Source organism: Glandiceps talaboti, chromosome 1 (genome assembly GCF_964340395.1).
Source record: "Glandiceps talaboti chromosome 1, keGlaTala1.1, whole genome shotgun sequence".
Classification (NCBI taxonomy): domain Eukaryota; kingdom Metazoa; phylum Hemichordata; class Enteropneusta; family Spengelidae; genus Glandiceps; species Glandiceps talaboti.
The window spans coordinates 24529842-24553959 of NC_135549.1; the positions used below are offsets into that span (position 1 = coordinate 24529842).

The following is a 24118-nucleotide window of genomic DNA, read 5'->3' on the forward strand; positions in this document are numbered from 1 at the left end:
GAATTACACTCAATCATATACAGAACAACATGTAGCGCATATTGATGTATTTTAAAAGTAACATATGGAATTAAAAACAATTATTTAAAGACGACAGAGAACTGGATACGTAACCTAGGGGTTGTCTTATTTCCATTAACACTCTTAGAATTGCTTTTTACTTCTTCTTTGACAGGTCCAGGCTAGAACATGGAAGTGCAATAGTGTGTCTTGTCACTGTGGAGTTACAGTTAGGGAAAATAACAACGTCATCACTGTTGACATGTGCTATGGATCGTATGGAAAAACTGCTCCACAAGTCATCAAATTAAATGAGGGGAATCTGTCAAAAGGTGTTCACATCACGAGAGACAAAGCCGGGAAAAGGTTTACGGTAGAGTAACGTTTACAACCATATTTGTTTCAGTTCACGTAGTTTTTGGTGGGTTTACGATGCAATTTCTAACAGTCAAAGAGACGAAATATTATATAAAATTGTATAAGTTTATAGAAAAGCATTTGCGTTTGCATAGTGTTTGTTAAATAAAGCTAAATGTTCCATATTAATTTTTTGGACATAATCATATTCTATGTCAATAAATCTGACATTGTTCGTCCTTCATCAACTCTATTCCGACTAGATCAACATGCCTTCCGGTGCCTCAGTTCGAGCTGACACTGCATCTTGGGGAATGAGTGTTTATGTTGAAGTACCAAGTGACGAGTATAACAACTCAGAAGGTCTGTGTGGTACGTTTGATGACGATAGTAGTAATGATTATACAATGGCTAACGGAGATGTTTTTCAGTATTCTGGACGACTACCAGATAGTTTTGCTGACAGTTGGAGGCAAGTACTGCATGATTTAAATACGTATAAGTGAAGGTAATTTGCCCAATTTCGATTTTGAAAAAATATATATGATAAGACCACAGTTGATAAAAAAAAGCCAATGTGAATAACAATCATGTTGCTTTTTTAATTGGGACACATATATAAACACCATAAACTGCTATTTTTTTCCGTGGGTTAGTATTGTTTATCCAGTTATCATATACCTTATATCTTATGTGATGTTGTCATACATAATATTCTACATATTGTCAAGTATGTCAAATCGATTGGAGAATTTTATCGTATACATATGTATGTATGTATGTATGTATGTATGTATGTATGTATGTATGTATGTATGTATGTGTGTATTGTGTATATGTGTATGTATGTATGTATGTATGTATGTATGTATGTATGTATGTATGAATGTATGTATGTATGTATGTATGTATGTATGTATGTATGTGTGTGTGTGTGTGCGTGTGTGTATGTATGTATGTATGTATGTATGTATGTACATGTATGTATGTATGTATGTATGTAGGTATGTATGTATGTATGTATGTATGTATGTGTATGTATATGCGTGCGCACGTGCTTGAGTGTTTTAATTGTATAATTTAAACAAATTGAATGATAATTGCCTGTCTACCTATCTATCAGACTTGGTACTGATGAGAGCCTTTTTTATAAATTGCCTGGAAATATTAACAATGGAGAAACGGACGAGGTCAAATACTGCAGTTGTTTCAAAGATGTCAGTAGCTGTACCCACGGAATTGAAGGAAAGCCAACTTTGGACACTAACACCATTGACATAACTGCATCTCTTGATGATCCTTCCGTTACACCTGTAAGGTACGAGTAATATAAATATAGATGATTGTCAATGTTAATTCATGGACGACACTAGTCTAGAATCAAAGGAGCAAGACTATCCTATAATCTCTTTCAAGAACTATCTCAGAATGACAATATGCAAGTGCCAGATTAACGGTTTTATGTTGAACTTACGAATAGCAATATAGGTCGATGTCAAGATATACTCAACTTTTGCATTACTTTAATATCTTTAATACTAGTGTCAATCGGTTTGTTTCGTTGATAATTTTTTAAGTGTAACTTGGGACTATATGTGTGATTTGTCAAGTAATAAAATATGTAACTAAAACATGTAATGAAAATTCATCTAAATATGCGAGTTCACATGAACACACTCTTTGTATACATGTGCAAAGGAGAAAGCGGAGAACTAGGGAAAACAGTGAAGACGTGTCTTGGTATCCATACACACCTGACCCAACTTTTGTACCGGCTAATGTGTCATGGCCGACACCAAGTGGCTTCACTGAACAGGAAGCACGTGAGTTATGCAAATTAGCTGTCACCAACTCATCAGCAGCTGAGGCATGCCGGGAATTTCCTGGTGTTGACATTTTTACTGGAGTTGAAGGTTGTGTAGAGGATGTTAAGGTAATTATTGATACAGTATTTTGCAAATAAAGAAAATTAAAATATAAGATGACCTACTGCAATTAATGTGTTGTATTGCCGACAATTGTAGTAAGCTGTAATAAACTAGTTATGAATTTACCTATTCGCATGGTAGTTGACTATAGGAATGACCCATGTCTGTGTCTGTCAGTCCATCTGTACTTCCACTGGTAGCCACATCTCAGTCACCCATAACTTAGTCTAGCCGTGGCCATTCCTCATCTCAATGGAATGTCAAGTCTGAAAATAACTTTTTCTAGACGTCCGGGCTAGCTCTTACTGCGAAATCCGTTCGCTTATTGTATCAGAAGAAAGCCCGAACGTCTAGCAGTAAGACTTAACTCAGTGTACCCAAACCTGGCATACATGTTAAACGCTATACAACACATATGAACGTTACTTAATTTTGTGACCTTGACATGTATGGCAAAGTGGCGGGCATATTTGTGATAAAATATGCATTTTGTTCTATACCTCAAAAGTTGCGTTCATACAAACACAATTTGAGTGTCCCTTCCCACAGCATCAATGTTTAGCTTTCTAATGAGATCTTTACTTCCATCTTTAAGGTCAAATCGAAATTTGCACAATAATTGTAGTAGTTTTGTTCATGAGGCCATCATTCAATTTTCTAGATCTATGTTATCAGAGGTAAGCTTTGCTACAAGATGCTATATATAACCCCTTTCCAGTGACCTACATAATCAGGGTCAAATAGCATTTTATCCATATATTTTAACTTTTCAATGTATAGATACAATTCAAGATTACACATCCATGCTTGTAGAGATGAGCATTCTATTAAGAAACTGATATTTGACCTTGAGTATCAATCTTCTGGCTCAAATAGCAATTTGATAAATAAAGTCGAAAAGTATTTTCCTCTATAGATGGTTTTTAACCCTCGGGCTGCTAGAAGGCTGACATTGTCCCAATACTGAATGTCTTGTACAGTAAATATTCATTTCCCAGTAGTGTGTTGGGTCATCAATTAATGTCCCTTTTTGACATTATGTACATGCTTTTAAGAATGATATTATGAATTATACGTTAATTGTAGGACCCTATCCTAGACACCAATTGGCAGTACAGTTTGTGTCTGGGGCTGTGTCTTCGATGAAGACTTGTTACTTTCACATTTGTACTCCCAATAGTTGCGTGTAAACTTAGAACTTTAAGAAGGTCGAAGCATATCAAGATATCTAGTATTGACTGTCCATGCTATGATTTAGTTATCAGATAGTATGGATTTCCTCGTCACTGTCATAAGTGAAATGCAAACTGCCTGTCAAGAACAAGTATTGAAGAATGTCGACCTTTATGAGATTGGTAAGAACGTATTTATATCCTTTGGTCTTGCTTTCCAAACATTTTTTGTCAACTTTGAATGTCACATTAGTTATATTATATCACCAAGCTGGCATTTGTTTCTTCACAATATTCAGGTGATAATGGCACTGTGATAGCGACTCCTCCAACATTCTTACAAGATTTAATCTGTCCAGGGGAGTGTAGTGTTAATGGTATATGTGTGAATGGAACATGCAATTGTGACGATGGTTAGTGCATTACGCTATGGACTTTATATGCATATAGTAATGGAACAAATATTGGGTGAAACTAATTTTTTTTGTAAACATGATCCCTAACATTCTGTTGGACAAAATGAGAATATTGCCGAAGTAACAAACCTGAGGAATATAAACTACACGTTTGTAGCATTAATTTTTGTATAATTATTTGCCAAGCTTGTTGTAGTTCCATTTTGCTAGTTACTAATTGACTCCAAAGTTCCAATTTAGATCCATGTGTATACCATTGGGATGACGAAGCTTAATACTAAAGCACGATTCCACACCACTTTATTTATTTATGTAGTATATTGAATATCAGGATTTTCAGGTTCAGACTGTTCTATTGACTCGTCAAAGCCTCCCGAAGTCTGGTTTGTATTAGGTGAAGAACAAGCAGTGTGTGATATTCGACAGGAAGATTGTACAACCATTAGTATGATTGGTGACAATTTCTTGGATTCAGAAGATCTGACATGTTACTACTTTGACGGGAATGTTAGTGGTCTAATGTTTTGATACTGATACTGAAGTGTAAATTTCTGTCACAAGGCTTAATATTTAAAGCCTCTCCACATACCTTGTAAATTTACACTTCAGTATCTTTAGACTTTCATTTACGTTATCTTTGTTTCTCCGGTATTCATATCCACCTGGTAATGTATGTTTTACTTAATACAATAAAGATTGAATGTAAAATATATACAGCTATGAATTTTCTACAATGTCATAATACCAAAGTAATCATTTCAGATGACTGGTGACTCGAGTAAGGAAGTTACTTATTACACAAAGGTTGGAGTGTCCATGAGGAGTTTCCGAGAAGTCTTTTGTGAGTTTGATGCTCCTATGGTGATTCCTGGAAATCCTGATCTGGTGAAAGGGGTAACTGTCAAACCAGTGGTGATGTTTATAAGTAACGATGATGGCCAGACTGTAAGTGAAGGGTTGCCATTGACAACCTATGATTCAAGATGCCAGGACTGCAATGATGATGGGGATTGTCAAATGAAGGTCAGTGAACTTCTCATAATACACTGTGAAATGCGAGATCGAAAACAGGATTTGTCGTGCTGTCGAGAGAAGCATTAACGGTTTGATATACTGATAAACACATATTCAATGTCGATGATGTGGTCTAGAACAAAATGTTTGGTTCCGGTTACCCGACCCACCCAGTTTTTCACTGCCTAACCTTTTTTTTTTTTACTTATTCGAGAAAAAAATAAAATCGCGAAAATTGTGAAGTCTCGCTAGAAATAGTGGATATTTAAAAAGATACATAAAAAATATATAAAATATACTTACCCCAACTATTCCAATATTGAGCGTAATCGGAACCACGCGCTTTTTATGTTAGGGCTAAATTTAATACTGTGAAACAACAGAAATGTCAGCGCAAATAGAGAATGATTTGCAAAGGTTGACTAAAAGATATGCCAAGATTTATGTGTGGTCGAATCGCACCACTAAATTTACTTGATCTGACGATTAACGTGGCCTTCTCCTTATCATTCATACAACAATACATTTCCCTATAAACTATTGCAGTTGAATTCGTGTGAAATTAATGGGCATTGTTTTGAAGACAAGGAGTTCCATCCAACAGACATGAAGAGACAATGTCAACCAGACATCGACAGATTTCACTGGACTCAAATAGTGGATGACAATGGTAAATATCTCTTGTTCATAAATGGGTTTCAAACATCACAGATTTCAAACATTTAATCTAGTACTTATTCATAAAAAAACTGATCCGACATTATGAATAGTATAGTATTAGAGATTTTTCATAGATAATTTTGCATTATTATCTCATTACTTTATTGCATGACACCTGTTTCACACTGAAAAAGAGATATGAATTTTACTTGTAGGTGGCAATGACCAAACTCCATACGTCATAATTGGAGTTTCGTGTGCCGTTGTTGTTGTATCACTGGTTATAATCCTATGCATAATCTATGTGTACTGGTCTCAAAAATGCAAGCGACATAGAAGTAAGGTACTGTAACCTTGTTTAATCTGTCCAGATAACGACATGTTACAATAGGGTTAAGAAGTCGTTAAAGGGTGTAAGGTTAACATGTTGAACTTGTCGTTAACAATGTATGAAGATGCATTAATTACAAAAGATGACCCATGTCCAACAACAACAACAACAACAACAACAACAACAACAACAACAAACAAACAAACAAACAAACAAACAAACAAACAAACAAACAAACCAGGAAAACGAACCCTGGTATGTGTTTCGGTTATAATATATATTTCTATGTGGTGATGTGATGGAAACAAAGATATCACAACTTGATAATAAATTGCATAGAAATAAAATTACATATATTACTTTGAGAGGAACAGAATATTTGCGAATAATTCCATCGTACGTGGAGTTAGTTCGTCGTCAGTTAATTGGCAAGTATTGAGCTTGATTATCATTAATGTTAGTGAAAACTGATTGACCTACATTGGTGCTCATGCTTGACCGAAAAATGAATGATTTATTCTAGGAAACGCTGAATCTCATTGGTACAGTTATTGTTACAATCTTGTACAACTTTTTTCTTTATTTTTCTTTACAGCTGATATAGAATTCCAAAAAAGGGGTCCACACCAAGATGTATCACATAAGAACGAATAAGGACACGTGTTATAGGGAAACATACACAACGTTTTAAATACAGCTTGATACTTATCCAGGAGTTTAATTTACTAAAGTAATAACTATTTTCAATCACATTAAGACTTGTAAGTTTAATCCAGAATGTCTACGATTAGACTTATGTACATGTTAAAAATTACCATAAAACAATAATATGTAAAGTAGACAGTGCAAGAACAATTCATGGTCCAAAACGCCAACTGTGGTTTACGACGTTGACGGTATGTAATAACTAACATAGTACCCATGGAAAAATACCTAATGATATACATCTATCACTAAAGTGTACCCAGCGCCATCTCGTTATCACATTCATAATTTTGTTTTCTTTTTAATTTTATCCTATTTTTAGTTCATCTCAATCAATCAATCAATCAATCAATCAATCAATCAATCAATCAATCATTTGAGTGACATGTACGTTTAGAATTCATTGTGTAAATAACTTTTTGTGTGAATAAAGTTTCATGTGAAAAATAAAAAAAATCTCTACTTTTATAATTTCCAATTCAAGAGACATGCTTTAATTTAAAGCACGTAATATTCTACGTTTTTTCGGCACATTATAGGTAACATATGAATATCAAATAAATAAGATGGATTTATGGACGATATAGATATAATTCTAAGTATATTCCTTGTGAGAGGAATTAAACTCTTTTGCGCATTGTCTATGAAGTCTTTGTAAAATCTTCAGTAGCTGTGGAGTGAAAACATACCGTCGTCGATATCGAATAAAAGTGTGTAATATACAATATATAATGTTTAAAACCGAAGAATAAAACTAATTGGTGAGGGTGTTTTATCTTATATCTCTCTTGTCTTGACCTGTCTTTCATTACATTGCTCCTTTGTTTCATCCTTGTAAATGTATGTAACATTGTGTATGTAGCCAAAGACAATCAAATCTTACTTGTCTGTGATGTAGCTCCCCACTTTTCGGATCGTGAACTTTTGCATTTATTTTTACTAAATATTGTTCATCTTTAGATACCCTCAAGACTAAGTGTTTACGCGCATACGGACTAAGTGTTCACACGCATACGGTGAAAAGTATGGAGGTCACCCTGTCCCTTCGTAGTAAATTTTAGAGGTTGATTACGTCCTTCTAAAGACTGTACATGTTTCCCACAATCCTATTTTGTCTGTGCTGCCCTCTATCTGGATGACAATACCCTATATTGGACCTTCGTTTGGTCCTGAAAATGGCAATTCAAAGACTCATCCTATGGAAGTACAGAATGTAACTTTATCGATCAACCTGATGTATTTTGCAGGTCAGATAGGTTGCGATATTCACGGAAATAATGTGTACAACAAGTACACTATTGCTGTAAGTGCATTCGGTGATAGGCATGAAAACCATAGAAAGGACGAACAATATACTAGATGTAAACTGAATCATGCCTTCTGTAGGACAAATTTCAGTACTTATATGCAAATAAAAATTATCAAAATGAAAAATTACAGAAGAAGCTATAATGCACTTTGTTTTCTTAATTGTATGCAAACAAGTATCAGAAATTTGAAGATTCCGTCCTCATACAAAATTCTGCGTAATTATCAAAGATATTTATAAGCAAATGACTCATTTAAACTAAAACCCACGCAAAGCTTTACTTACATACTTTAAAGGGGAACACCACACCAGGATATAGAAACATTTTCATAAACCGGGGTTTGAAGTCTTTTCATGATTTTACGTCACCTACAATTACTTGTCATTTCAGAAAAAAACAGCAAATTGATCTTGTGCATATATAGGGTATCTTTGCTATGGGCTATTGCATCGTGGGAGATAGTAGAAATGCATTACTCAATAGTTGAATATTGAATATTCACGACAGCTGTTTCACACTTTTCTTTTAAATTTTGTACTCATGAATATTTGAAATAGCAATTTTTGATCCTTTAGTCCCCAATGGAAAAACAACAACAACACTAAAAACATCATGAGCATAACATCACAATGAATAAAACTATATCATATTGGTTATCATTGTGCATAGTAGGACAATATACAGGGTGTAAGTATACAGCAGTGTTTGTCCACAAGAGAATCGATGTTTACGAAAAATATACACGTAAAATAAAAATAATTTGATTTAAAATTTTGTCATAAGTATAACATAGGTGTATGGATTGTAAGCTTAATTGAGAAGATGACAACACTGTCTTTTTTAGTGCACAGTAGAAATACCTGGTTTGTAAATGCCCTATAAAACAGCACCCTCACACCACACATACACCTGAAATATTATATTCTTCTACTTCATACTTGACTGACTTTCACTGGGTGTTTTCTTCGAACGTATATGCTGTGATACAAAAACCAGATGGTATAATGATGTTGAACGGAAACGGTACAACAGGACAGTCCATGTATTCCAACCAGATTTTTTTTTCGTACGAACTTCCACTCAACGTCGATGTTTTCCTGTGACACAATGAGAAGAATTCATTTACATGATATTTACATTTAAACGAGCTATAATTTATGTGTAAAATGTTAACTCACAGACTGAATTAAGTTCAACGCAAGCACTGAATATTGTAGAGCTGGAAGAAAAAACGAAGATATAAAAACTCAACGTCGATGTTTTCCTGTGACACAATGACAATTACGCACGATATTTATATTTTTAACAAGTGACAATTAAAATATAAATTCAGATTCAAATATATTAGTGTCAAGCCCTGATAGATAGTTTATATTTTAAACCCTGAAGAAGAAGAAAAGGAAAACAAATTCCCTAGTACATTTTATTGCGTATATAGTCAAACCAAGGGAAACTGCGAAATATTCTCAAATTTGTATTATTTTGGACATTAAAATTATTTCACTTTTTTTTTTCATTCTGTAAGCTGTGTTTTTCTTGCAATATAACATTTTTTGTTTTAAGTTATTTTCGTGAACTCATTTGTTATATTTCTTTTTTCTAGGAGAATTGTTCTTTGTTTTTGTACTCATTTTTTTGTTTTTAACCGGGTTTTGTTTTCTATTGAATGCAATGTGTTATAATTAGCTTTAAATAAACTTTTTAAATTTTATTATATTTTTTTTCACATGTGAGTGTCGATTTCAGGTTTTCTGTTGTTTTCAAAACGGTCTCTATATGTTGTTTAATTCTTCCTATCAGATGAACAGCCATTACAGATTGGAAGAACAGTTTTATATTGTCTTGTTAAGTTGGTGTCAGTTTCCGCATCCACTATTTCTTGCGAGACTTCACGATTTTCGCGATTTTATTATTATTTTTCTCGAATACTCGAATAAGAACGTTTAGGGTGTGTGAAAAAATAGTTGGAGTAGGATAACCAGATCCAAACAACTCTTTTTATTTGGCCTATGCGCAAATTCATAAAATAAGTTGAGTAGGGAAATAACTAAGGAAATAAACGATTTTGTCAATATGACACTACCATGTAAGATACAGTCGTTGGTGGCGCTCTCTCATAGGCAACATTTTGACGTACCATTTATTTTGGAGTATGTGTCTGACATGAGAGCTATCGACGAATTCAAAAACGTTAACACTATAACGATGACAGTACGAAAGAATACGCACAACGTCACTCTATCATCAGTAGTGGTAAAGGTTGTCGGAGTGACGTTGTAGTATATGACGTATTCATCATACGTCATATACTTGCCCGCCGGATGTACATTTAAAAATGACTTTCACCACTAACAGGTAAGCCTGATATTGGGTCTGACCAATAGACAACCATCAGTAACGACTGAATAATTGAACCAAAGCCAATAAGACGTAAAGGAGACTAAAAATGAAATGATACAAAATACCACATCAACATAAACGAATCACGGACAATAGAAAATATTACCTTCTGTTGGATTTTTTTTGGTGAATAAAAAGCCCGACCGTGCCTGACTTCACTAAAGCATACATATGAGACTATTGAAGGTTTAAAGGCCAATGATTCGATCTCACGTTTTTTTACATTAGCATAATGTTATAAGTGGCGTCATAAGGATTAGCTACGAATCTACGATCATTGTTTTGGTCTGGGCTAACCTTTCCTACAGATCTGCCAGGCAACTGTTTTTTTAATCACCTTAACTTTTAATTAAATCTTACTATATATGTAAGAACCGATAATAGTATCACCAACTACAGACAATGGTACATTTGTATATCAGAACGAATTTGATAAGATTCCGTTTTATACTATCAAATAAATATCGAACTTTACTAGGTTTTGAACGAAGGGGTGGGATAGGGTGGGGGTGGTGGTTAGAATTGTACTATTTGATGAAGACAAGGTGATGTCATTCATGGACTTTTGACGGTAACTGCTCGTGTAGCATGATATATTTGATTTACTCTACGGAGATATCATAACACTGTTCCTCGACATCATGATTTAATTTAATGACATTACTACGAGAGATTTCGTCTTAGCTTGCAAATGCTATTATAGTAATGTGACTAACCATCTAGACGCCAAGTCGTCATTCAACACTATTCAGCAACACCCAATGCTTAATAAACTGAACGCACTCAATGTACCGGCATATTTACAACTATGGATATTAGATTACCTCACTGAAAGATTACAATATGTTCGCACAATTTTTTTTTCTATTAGGCCTGATGAAGCCCCTACTATAGTACTAACAGCCCAATTAGTTGTCCTGTTACGGTTTACTTACAGCTTTTGAAATCTTAAACGCCGAGTGTTAATTTCATTGTAAATACTGAAGTGATATAGACATTTAGATTTGAAAAGTGTGTTAAAATTGATTTCCCAGTGCCTCAATTATATACTGTGAGAGACTAGGCTCATATCTCTAAATACTTAGTTTACATCGCGTATTTTGTTTTGAGGCAACCGTATACCGTAAGGCCCAATAAGAAAAATGTTTGGTTCTGGTTACCCAACCCCATCTAGTTTTTTCACGCAAACCCTACATTTTTTACGTATTCGAGAAAAAAAAATCGCGGAAATTGTGAAGTCTCGTCAGAAATAGTGGATGCGGAAACTGACATCAACTTAAAAAAGACAATATAAAACTGTTCTTCTAATCTGTAATGGTTGTACATCTGATGAGAAGAAACCAATAACACAGAGACCATATGGAAAACAACGGAAAACATAACTACCTGAACTAGAGACTCACATATGAAAAAAAAATATATATATAAAGTAAAAAATCTACCTACCCACCTATTCTAAAATTGAGCGTAATCGGAACCACTGTGCACAATGACAAACCTTTCTTTGTTTGGCCTAACGGCTACGGTAGTGATTGTGTTTTTTTTGTAATGCCACGCTTGTGCACAATGTCGTGTAAATGTTAACACTTACTTTGAAATGATTCAATTATTTTTGTATTGAACACGGATGTCTATAAATTACAAAATAAAAATGCACTTGACTTCGTACGTACGTATACCATTTTTGATTCAGAATTAATTTATTTCACCGAATTGTTTTACAAATATTGCACCGACTGAGATAAATCATGTATCCCACTATTAATCATTTCAAATTGTTGGAGATGACTGAACTGAAATATATATACTGACCGCAACAATCGAGCATTGCAACGGTACACGCTATACAACTCTTTACATTTCCTCGTCTAATTGCCATTTTGTCGATAGCGTGATTTTCTGAAATGCAAACAAATTCGCATCATATCTACCATTAATGTATTTGACAAATGAAAACAATTAGTGTCTGACTCAACCAATTAAATACTCAAAAAATAGTGCAGTAATTTTAGATGTATCGATTGATGAAATATTTACAGAATTATTTTACTTAAGGCAAATGTCCGTTTCCGATAACATGACGTCAAATGATAGGTAGGTCGGAATTTTCTTTTCTTTTTCCTTTAATTTTTTAAAAATTACTTCGAGCTCAAGATAAGATATTCGTCGGTCATAATACTTCCGTGAGAGTTTGATGAGGTCTAAACGCAGTAAATGAAGACAAAATTATAAATCTTAAACTATGGTTGGTCGTAAACACACTCTATGTTTTTTTTTATATTTAGGCTAGTCTAATAAACGCATGGTACAATGGTGTCGATCAAGAAATCGAATATTCTTTATTTTTATGAGCATGATCATGTGATGATGATGCATGTGATGCGCCTAGACTGAAAATTCTATTTTACGTGCCGAGAATTCCCGACTGTTTACCAGCCAAGTGTGACCACACCGTTGTTAAACATGAAGTATTTCAGCGAGGTGTGACCATCATAGTGGTGTTCACCGTTAGAAAATATGTCCAACGTTCCGCCAGGATTTAACTTACACAACTGTATAGAGTCAATTAATGAACACATTTCACGACTAAATCGACCGTGTGTATGATACAAAGCTCCAATGACCCTGACAAGGACGTGCGTACACAGCGATTTGTTACGAGATACTGCGACCACAGTAACGTGTGGACTACACCTCGTTCATACTCATTCTCAGTTACATTGACACACAAATCAAGTTGAGCGAAGCACTTGGTAAAGATTGTTACAAAGACCGACAAGGCTCTGTTGTTACGTCACACGAGTCCTTGTTGCCAGGGTAATGTATATACAAACGCGGTAGTGCAGTACATTGTACATTGTATGTCACCACTCATGCCGATCCGAGGCAACTGGTGCCAACTTCATCAATAGGCCGCACTCTTTTGTCCAGTCTATACAAATAAAGCTTTCCCTCTTCTATCACCCATTAAAAGCTTTCACTGTCACAACAAAGTCACTACAAGGGGACCATCCTCTTGTATTCTGTTGATATGGCTGTCCACAATCCGTCACCCCAGACAGGCCACAGCTCGAACGTCGAAATGCAGCGGATTACCACAAAAAGATCCGAAGAGGGCGAGTTTATACGACTGGTAGAAGAAGGTGAAGTTGAACAAGTGAAATCAACACTACAGGTAAGCCGAAAAACACGAAGATTTTGTTTTAATCTCTGTACACTTGTTACGTGAGAAGTTTGTTCACATACAACCATGGAAGTAGAACGCATACAACGGTCATGTGTGCTCATGACTCTGTGTTCTGTCATTGATACTGCAGTCCAGAATATTTTGTATTCGTCCGTTCATAGACATTTGAAAGACACTACGCTCTGCCAAGAACATAATTGTCTACGGTTCATTTTACTTCGATGTTCAACCAAATTGCAGTAATTCGTTGACGTGCAGTCACAGCACTGAAGGTCGAATGATAATTTATCTCAATATTTTGTATATCCATTGCATGCCGCAAACACACCTGTATCCGATCCGAAATCCGTGTATAAAGAGCGTATTTCAAAGTACGTACCTTTGTCATTCATCACAAATAGTTTGTGAAAACGTGCCAATGGCTGTTCGAGTGTAAATTTCAATAATGGGAGAAAAAACAACACTAGTCAAACCGTGTTGTTTCACAGGTACTGCTGCAGGTGATATCATTGTCATTCTATAAGAATGTTCATATCATGTTACGGGTATTGATGACTGGTATACAAAGAATACTGGAGATATATATTTTGAATGCTGGCAGCCACATGATTGAAACAGAAGAAATATATAATAATACTAAGGCAGTCCCGGACACGGTTTTGACACTTTGGTTCCCGGCATTGTTATAGGTATAGAAGGTAGACCATACAACTTGAAGCTTGTATGGGTAATATTCAAGAGCAACTTTGCCAGTAGGAGAACTCGGCCAGTTACAAATTTTTATCAGTTATACCACAAGAGGCGTAAAGAGGCATGTATTTTGACTGTGAGTATGAGTGTGTTGTTAGGTATCAAATTAACGTTCTGGTTGCATATACAAATTCTGATACCATCACTTTACCATCTAAAAGAAGTAAACCAAAAAAATATATAGTTTGCCTTCCATACTCTACTTTGTTCGTTTACGTTTTTGACTTTATATTGAACTAGTTGGCCGAGTTCCTGTGCTGGCCGATTTATCTTGATACCATATAGAATATCGTAATAGAGACGGCATTTTGATATCACTTTCAATGTTTTAGACAAAGACATCACACAAACTATCGTCACTCTATAAGTAGTAAGTTACGGTGGTGCTTTTGTATATTTTCCCGTCAGTACTTTCCAAACACAAACTTACAAGATTGGTGCAATCACAGCAATCCAAGGCCATGCCACCTTATCTAGCTGTCCGTCCATTCAAGTTGGTTTCTGTAGTGGTCTGAAATTTCACGAAATTGGACTTTTTGGGACAAAATACAGAAAATAAACCATAATCATTTCACATTATATCAAAGTACCCAGGACCTACACCGGGGTACAGTTTTAGAACATAATATTAATATTTATACCATACTTTCTCAAGTTAACGCCCTGGGTGGATCTAATTCCCCTAAACTGGGGAATTGGCAGTAACCGGCCTACCCTGACATGTCACCGCCAAGTAAAATGTAACAATTTCAGAAGGTAACGTAAATGTAGCCACACATCGTAATCGATCGTGATCACTCAATAATGACTGGCAACCATTGCTACGTAAAGTCTATGTACCAGTGTGTCATGGTTCATCGTATCAAAGTTTATTCTAACTGTCTGAGCTCAAAAGAAAAAGCACATAATCTTACACAACAAAACGTCTCGTAGGACTCAGGTATTTGCTATTAGTGGCCCCCAGCTTGGCTCCATAAATATACATTAGAGCACCTGTAGTGATAACGACAAAAAATACGTTACTCGTTCTGAAAAGAATGTTTGTTTCAAACGAAGTATTGCTAACTAATGAAAACACCCCCTAGGTACAAACAGTAACACTCGATTGGTTTCAAAATCGACGAAATACACATGACCAATCTTTGTCTTATGACCACGATTTTTGTGTACTCGTGTGCAATTCTATTTACTTCTTATTTTGTCATGCTGTTCTGTACAATTATACTTCATGGTATGGATGTGTTTTTGTAATAATTGAACCACGCCAATATACATGGAACACCGTTTGGGAAAATCACCCCAAACTCTCAATTCTATTAGGAATGGCATAAGGTTATGATATAATGTAAATGGCAGGACCATATAGTTGTCACCGAGGCCCGAGTGGCGTTCCGTCAATATACTCGTCTTTTAACGATAGTATGTATTTACTCGTATAGAAAAAGAAATTCACTATAGACGCGATATCAAAAGTAGAAAGTTTACGGCCGGCAAATGTGTTTGAAAAAACTCGGCCCAAAACCTACATCCTCGATCCCAGTTTATGATTCTTTACCCTCGATGACACATTCTTATTGAAAAGAATGCTGTGTTGTTTGATGACTCATTTTGCATATAGATCGATCGGTACTGAATCAAAGATTGCTAGGTGAGGAAAATTAACTGAAGAATCTGTGCAGTCAAAGTAGGTTTCTAATTTACAGAACTAATCCTCTGACTTTCGCTTTGTGTGCTTGCCATAACCTTTGGAAAAAATGTTTATCACGATGTCCTGTTCTACTATACTGTCGATGTCACTGCAGGCCAAGTTGTGTTATTAGGATCATGGTAGGCTATAACTAGTAAACAACAACAACAACAACAACAACAACAACAACGACGACGACGACGACGACGACGACGACATACTGCAATTACTAAACAGTTACTTTCAACACAGACAGTTGTCACGTTTTATAACTCAGTCCACAGTCCCTCTATCGATGTGTTCAGTCGTAACAATTAATACCACAATAGCTCAAGGTTAAGCTGTACTGGTCTATAATATTGTATTTCGTATTTTCAATTTACGACCCCTATTACTCATTTTATGTCCTTACACTCTGTGATGGTATGTCTAGATCTCAGACAATGGTCAACAGTGACTTACATCTATGACACGTCGTACCTGACCAACGCAGACATCGACCTTATGCCCACAGTCCCTGTATTTCTATCTTTAGATTTATAAAAGAGACTATACACTATGTTTTGCTTTAATAAGGATGTTGGATTTTAATCAGACAGGAACCGAAATTTCAGACAACATGGCATGTACGCTCAATAACGTGACACATCAAATACTTTTCATAAACATGGATTTTCTTTTGAAAGTTAATCACGTTTCAGACATGAACGATTGATAATTGAAGCGGTGATGGAGTTTGTTGGGTTCCCTAGGGTCGTAATATCCTAGTCCATTAAAAGTCCCCATACTCTTGTCTGTACCTGGTTTGATGAGTGTGATCACATAAAAGTAATTCTTACTTGTCTGTGGTGTGATTTCCCACATACTTTTCGAGGTTGGAGACGTTAGTTTACTTGTCACATGAGCAATGATGACATAGGACCGGGTCTGTTTGCACCAACGTCGTTTTCAAACAACAAACACCTATTGTTGACCTAATGAGCGTACACATTTACGTTGAAATTGTTAGCAGTGTGTGACAACTCATAGTCGGCAAACAAACTTAACTGTTCATGTCAACTTGTCAGAATAGCATATTTGACCATGGGCCCTCCACTATGATTTGACACTACAGCTTAACAAGTGTAACAAGTATCTTGGTGAAAAGATTTGAAAGGCTGAAGCATGCAATGAATACAAACAAAGAAACTAATTCAGATCCCCTGTCTGCCTGAACAGCTGGCTATATCGGACACTTGCAGTGCACGTGATAAGACATAATACACAAAGTTATGTGTACAGTGGTATATACACACAGAAACACACACGTTGCTAAATAAACGACAAACAATCACGTCAATTAGCATAAAACAATAATGTAACATGTTTACATCTTTTCACGCATTTGTTTGTTTCACTGTGTATTCACAATTATGTAGTTTTCAAGGCTGGACAGAGTAAATAGAACATCACAAAAGGATCACTCTAAATAAATAGATAAATAAATACATAATAAAACATAATTAACAATACTTTTTAGGTGGAATCTTACTGCATTAAAATAGCATTATTAACTACATTAATTGGCACGTGTTGGGCATTCTCATTGCCTACATCATCTAGTGCCGAATGTTGATTCAAATTCCAAGCAAATACCAAAATGTAGGCTACTAGAATTTCATGAAGTAAATATGAAATTTATTGTAATATATTTAAAAATCTAATAATTAATTTATTAAGGATAACAGCTTTCTATTCACCTCCATGTTCAGGTTGTCCTCTATCCCGTTACATTTTATTAATCAACAGGATGGACGTATAGACGTCAACTGCGTTTGTATCCGAAAAAGAAAACCAGTAACCGCACTTCAGATTGCAGCGAACAACAACAATTTTCAAATGGTGAAATTATTACACGAGAACGGGGCCCAGCCTCTGACGCATCCAAGAACTCCAAATGGTATGTCACCTGGTGTACAGCCAAACTGTTCTAATATTTCTAACACTCGCTCACAACATGCATGTCTAGAATTGATTTGACTGTAAACCATCGGATAGACGTAGAAGAATGCGCAACACTTTCAAGTTACTTTTCATCTTTTCAGAAAGAGAACCGTTAAACGTTGTAAATACACACAGACACACAAATATGTGATGCATGTGTTGCCTTGTGTCTCTCATGCTTTGATATGAGAAAGAGTTTCCTCACCCAAACCTGCCATTGCTTATACACACAGACTCACAAATACACACTCACAAATATGTTTTGCATGTGTTGCCTTGTGTCTCTCCTACTTTGATCTGAGAGAGAGAGAGAGAGAGAGAGAGAGAGAGAGAGAGAGAGAGAGAGAGAGAGAGAGAGAGAGAGAGAGAGAGAGAGAGAGAGAGAGATTCCTCACCCAAACCTGCCATTGCTTTCATTTAAATGTAGGTGGAGAAGAAGACGTTTCAGATGACGATCTACGATACAATATCTACAATGCTATCAGTAGTCCAGCATATTTAAGTATTTTACACAATGATCCGCCAGACGCAGCCATCGATCTCTCGGAGAGTCTACTCGAACTATCAGAAGCAAGAGAAATAGCTGACACTTCAAAGGTGGGTTAAGGGAAGGCAAAATATGTATTAAGAAAGTGTCTCCTCAGCATTACTATATAGTTTCAATGTGTTGTCTGGCTTATATTAGTCACACAGCAACAAATCCCGCCTATGTCTATGTTACCTGAATAGGACGAAACATGTTTGAAGATTACTTTGGCAGTGAAAACCCATGTGAAATTGAAAGTGTTTGAAATAACGTTAGCTATCGATAGCCTTCACGATACAGTTTTGTACAGTACGGTCTCTAACAGAAAAATTAATAATTCTTCAGCCAAAGGTATTATAGTAATGCCAAATCCATTTTCTCATATACATATATTACTTTGTTTGCAGAAGATATACCTTGATATAGCCAGTCGAATTAGAGCGTTTCTTGCAGAGATTCTGGATTGTTGTGACAACTCAGAAGAGGTCCTGACTTTACTGAATGGTAGGGGTCAAGGTGAAGAGGTCGAATCACATGACCACCAGAAATTTAGCCTGTTGAGGAAAGCTATTGACTTCGACGAGAAAGAGGTATGTGGGCTGATGTCGTTTGGTTATTCATACTATAATTTCAATTCAACGATTTCCTCTGCAAGACTGACTTAAACAAAATGTAGTATAAGCGCTATCGACCCTTAGCTAATAGTGTTCTTTCTATCAAATTCAGTGGCTTTGTATGAAGTCTGTCACGGCTCGCACCTTTTTGTCATGTTGTAAGAAGCCTTCTTCATTTAAAGTATCAGACACGTACACACTTATATGAGATTAAATGCCAATATTTTGTGGTGTTACAATCCTATGCGAGTGTAAGTCGTCATTCAGGATAAATATATTAACCAGAGTAATCTTTCGACCTACTCGAGGTTGTCTAGTACATCTCATCATGTAATACATGCATATTTTCAGAACATACAATATTTCTTTGACATTGATATCATTATCAACATTTTATATCATTCCAATTGATAATAAGTGTCAGAAATAGCTTTTAAAGCTGGATGAGATACAAGTTAATCTTGGTATACAACATGTGTTGAAGTGCATTGGGTCGCCAAAGGAAACGTAGCTTAAAAGTAAACGAACGTGAGGCCATGGAATTTTCATCTTAGTTATATATTTCTCATTTTAAAGGGGAATGCCCCAGAACAGTCTTTTCCACCAATCGTGTTTCTTGCGACCACTCTAAAATAGAGTAATGACAATTTTATAATCTGGCTTAGAATTGACTTGCTGTACACTTGGGCGAAGCATTATGGGAGGTAAATATTATTTGGAGCTTATTTTCTTTTCACAGTTTGACTCTGCTCTGTTTTGGCATTGCTTCAAGAGGTTTGGAGCTCCTATCTAAGTCCTAAGTTGCTTATTTAGTTCCTACAACACCTCTCCCAAAATGTACGTATACGGCAGGTTTCTTTCGAGTCAGAATTGCTCAGAATTTAGAGAGGTCTTGCTCGCGATGCAAGGTCGGTACAAATGTAGATTTGACTTGTCTAGGCTTCCTTAGCATGATGCAGGCAGATTTAACCAGCCATACTTTTGTTCGCTTTGATGCGTATAACCATTTTCTTTACATTTACAATTACAGTTTGTAGCCCATCGGAAATGTCAGAAAGTCGTCAAGAAAGAGTGGCTTCGAGGCCAACCAAACTGGCACACTAGGAACGGATTTCATTGGACAACGTTGTATGCAATCTATGGATTTCTCATATATGTCCTCGCTCTGCCGATTCTTTGTCTCATTTACATCATTGCACCGTGTTCACCGGTTGAGAAGGTTCTTGACACCCCAAAGGCGAAGTTCCTCACCCACATGTCATCGCATTTTTTGTTCATACTTTTCATTTTGATTGAAGACATCGTGCTGCATACTGACCCAACGGAAGATAAACATATTGTGAACGAAATTGTTCTTTGTTTGCTATTGGTCTATCTTTTATCTTTCGGATGGCTTCTATTCGTTCAGTGTTATATGTATGGGGTGAAGAAGTTCTTTACGGACATCAAGAACTTAATTGATGTGTTTAACGTGGTGATGTTGATAATGGACGTATCCATACATCTCGTCGACGAAGTGACTCAAAACGTTAATATATTCGTGAAGCTTTTCTTTGACACGGGGACATCGATCGCTCTAGTGCTTGTCTGTTTACGTTTCCTGCGATACTTCTACCTCAGTACGTTTATTGGACAGATGTTATTGTTATTAGTTGCTATGAGGACAGAAATCTATCGCTTTATGGTGATATACATTTACGTGGTTGGCACATTCACGTTTGGATTTTATTATCTTTACTATGAGCTGGTTGACAGTGGTTACTTCAGCAGGTAAGTCCGGTTTTGTTCGAACATCTACTTGGCGATTAGTACGAACACAGCATATTGCACCAGTGCAGATGCTAGTGGTAGTTTAAAATTGAACAAAGAGAGCGCTGTCCTGCATACACCCATTTGACTAGAGGCGAGAGTAAGAGATTGACGGTGATTGAAGCAGTGGATAGTACCTAGAGTACAATATCACCAAGTTTGATTCCTGTATATATTATTAATAATGCTCAAGTAACGTTATTGTTGTTTTATTTGTTACGTAATGAAAAATTGCTAGTCTCTGTTTCAACCAATCATATTCCTATGTACGTAATCATTAATGTTCCATTGATAAGATTATCCGAATGCGAGAACCTGGGATTGAATGGTTAAAAAGTCTTTAAACCAGTGATGGTTTTTGCATGTGTGCTTTGTTGAATAAGAACGCTGACTGACGGGCTTTTACTGATACAATCTAGCATCGTTTATGTTGATATGGTAACTTAAATACTTCATTTGATTGTAAGACTGTTCTATGTTTTACAGTATTGGTTCAATTGTTCAATCGTTATTGACGGTTGTCTATGGGTCGGATCCATCATCCAGCTTATCTGCGGAAATCACCGTCAACACTACATCCGGGGAAGTTCATGACGTATCTGTGGTAGTGGAGGTTATTGGCGTGACGTTGTATATATTCTTTGGTACTGTCATCATCATAGTGTTGTTAAATACGTCGATAGCGCTCATGTCAGATACATACTCCAAACTAAAGGTAGGTCAAAATGCAGTGCAGAGTGTGTTGTTAAATACGTCGATAGCGCTCATGTCAGATACATACTCCAAACTAAAGGTAGGTCAAAATGCAGTGCAGAGTGAGAGAGCGCCACCAACGACTAGTCTTACTGTCCTTGTATCATCGTGCTAAATTACTTTCGTGAAGTACCCAGGGGATGAGTGTTATAATATGAAAGTTTTAATTTCCTTTGCTACTTACTTACTTACTTACTTACTTACTTACTTACTTACTTACTTACTTACTTACTTACTTACTTACTTACTTACTTACTTACTTACTTACTTACTTACTTTACTTTACTTTACTTTGCTTATAAACGCGTTAAAACTTGCCTGCACAGTGCGTTAAAATTGCACCAAAATAAAATCCAAGTGCAAAAGATTATACACAGGAGTCATAATTTGATCATTTGAATATTTATCAAGTTTATCAGAAAAAACCCGTAAATACCTGATAGCCTAAAAAAGTAAAGAATCCATCAAATATGTGCATTAAGAAACCATGTTATAAAACGAAGTACACGTTAGTCTTTAAGGTACGCCATGGCGGGGCACTAGTCTACAGGCTAGAGAGGAGGCCGGTGAGGGCGGAACGACACGACGCATATATCTCGTATCTCGGATCTCGACGTGTTTCTGTCTAAGTACACGTATACAGAAGGAAAAACTGTTAAGAATATCCTTACGGTGTTGACGTATCAAAACAATTTATTACCGTTCTCCGTTTTGTCTTCCAGATCTACAATAGTCAGTGCTTGCGTTGAACTTTATTCAGTGTGTGATTTAACATTTTACACATACATTATCACTCGTTTAAATGTAAATATCATGTAAATGAATTCTTCTCATTGTGTCACAGGAAAACATCGACGTGGAGTGGAAGTTCGTACGAACAAAAATCTGGTTGGAATACATGGACTCCCCTGTTGTACCGCCTCCGTTCAACATCATTATACCATCCGTTTCTTGCATTAGGTATATTCATCGCAGAATACGTTCGAAGCAAACAGCGAAAGTTGGTCAACAAAAACAAGTAAGTCTTGTGTATATAAATTTGAACGTTTCATTTACGTGGTATGCTAATGGGAAGACTAGCTACATACAAGAGATAAAAGTTTTGATGCATCATAGTAAATATGAAACTGATTTTCATAATTAAAAAAATGATATTAGAGCTGGATCGTATCAGTATTTGTAAGAGTTATTGTTCATACCAAGTACCGTGCAAAATTGGTTTAGAGCTAAAAATAAATGGTTTTTCCAAAACTTTGTGTTGTGCAAAATTGACACGAGCTGTTTGACGCGTTTTCAAAATATATTTGTTATCAGGTAGAATCGTTCTTTTGCTATAATTTAATTCTGTATACGTTCTGAAGTTAAACCACCAAAGACTGCTGGTGAGATATATCGTCAAAAGCCGACATGTGTAACTTCTCGCTCTTTGTCGTCGAGAAACTACCTTTATCATCACGTCTTTCATGTTTTTTTTCTAGAAAAGTAACATGAATCTGACGCGATTTGAAGATGACGGTCCTTTCATTGACAGAAGCCTTGAATATGACAAGGTATGCTTATACATGTAATAAGGGGAGTAATAACATCGGAACTAACTATTTGCAAGTTGATAAGCGCCACTTCGATTTTAGTCAAAATTCCTTCGTCTATATCACATATTTCGAATACAGCCAAAAGAGGCAATATAAACTTCGACGTCATGGCGCAACCTTGTTGTTGTCAGGATATTATAAAGATATTAATGTTTTAGGCATTATGTCAGGAATATCATGATTATTCGAGTGGGATTTTGTCAGTTGTTATTTACCCACACACACACACACACACACACACACACATGCATACATACATACATACATACATACATATAGACAGACAGAAAGACAGACAGACAGACAGACAGACAGACAGAAAGACATACATATCAAATTATGTTTATTTCCGAAATACATTGAATCATTATGTACAGGTACAGTATTATTGGGTTCACACTGCATCTAGCAGGAAATATATCAAATTGCATTTGAACATGTTATCCACATCACAAGGCAGATATAGTGTGTTAGTTGTTATAATGCTTGCATCTTTTTCTCCAGATATTACAAGAACCAATTATTGAACTAATGCTGCAGTATTTTGCAATACAATTAGCGTTACTCTTATTAAAACCTACTTTCATAAGGCCACTTACAAATCTGTAGTGAACATTGCCAAGGCTTCCTAGTATTAATACGACAACTTCAGTACGAAACCCGTAGTTATTTATTTCCAGTGATAGTGGGAAGTATTTCTCAAACTTAGTGTCATAGCATTTCGAAATATGTGCATCGTATGGAATGGCAATTTCTATCAACCAAGTCTTTTTGCATTGTTTGTTGATGACAACAATGTCCGGACGTGTGTGTTGGTGCTGGAATGTTTCATTGTTAGAATCAAACAGCGTGGGTTTTATCAGAATGTCAGTGTATGTCTCATTATCAGCATTACTATCTAGGATTTTCTTGTAGATGATATCA

The 24118-nt window shown here is 35.9% G+C and overlaps 1 protein-coding gene across 1 annotated transcript; it reads left to right on the forward strand.

The window, feature by feature from the left end:
- The first annotated feature begins 13375 nt into the window (after positions 1 to 13375).
- Positions 13376 to 23170, forward strand: LOC144434766 (uncharacterized). The gene is made up of 9 exons (XM_078123253.1): positions 13376 to 13468; positions 17706 to 17856; positions 18328 to 18497; positions 18834 to 19016; positions 20071 to 20259; positions 20677 to 20810; positions 21336 to 21564; positions 22447 to 22620; positions 23081 to 23170. Exons 1-9 carry the CDS (start codon positions 13376 to 13378, stop codon positions 23168 to 23170), a joined length of 1413 nt encoding a protein of 470 aa, XP_077979379.1.
- Positions 23171 to 24118: the final 948 nt, after the last annotated feature.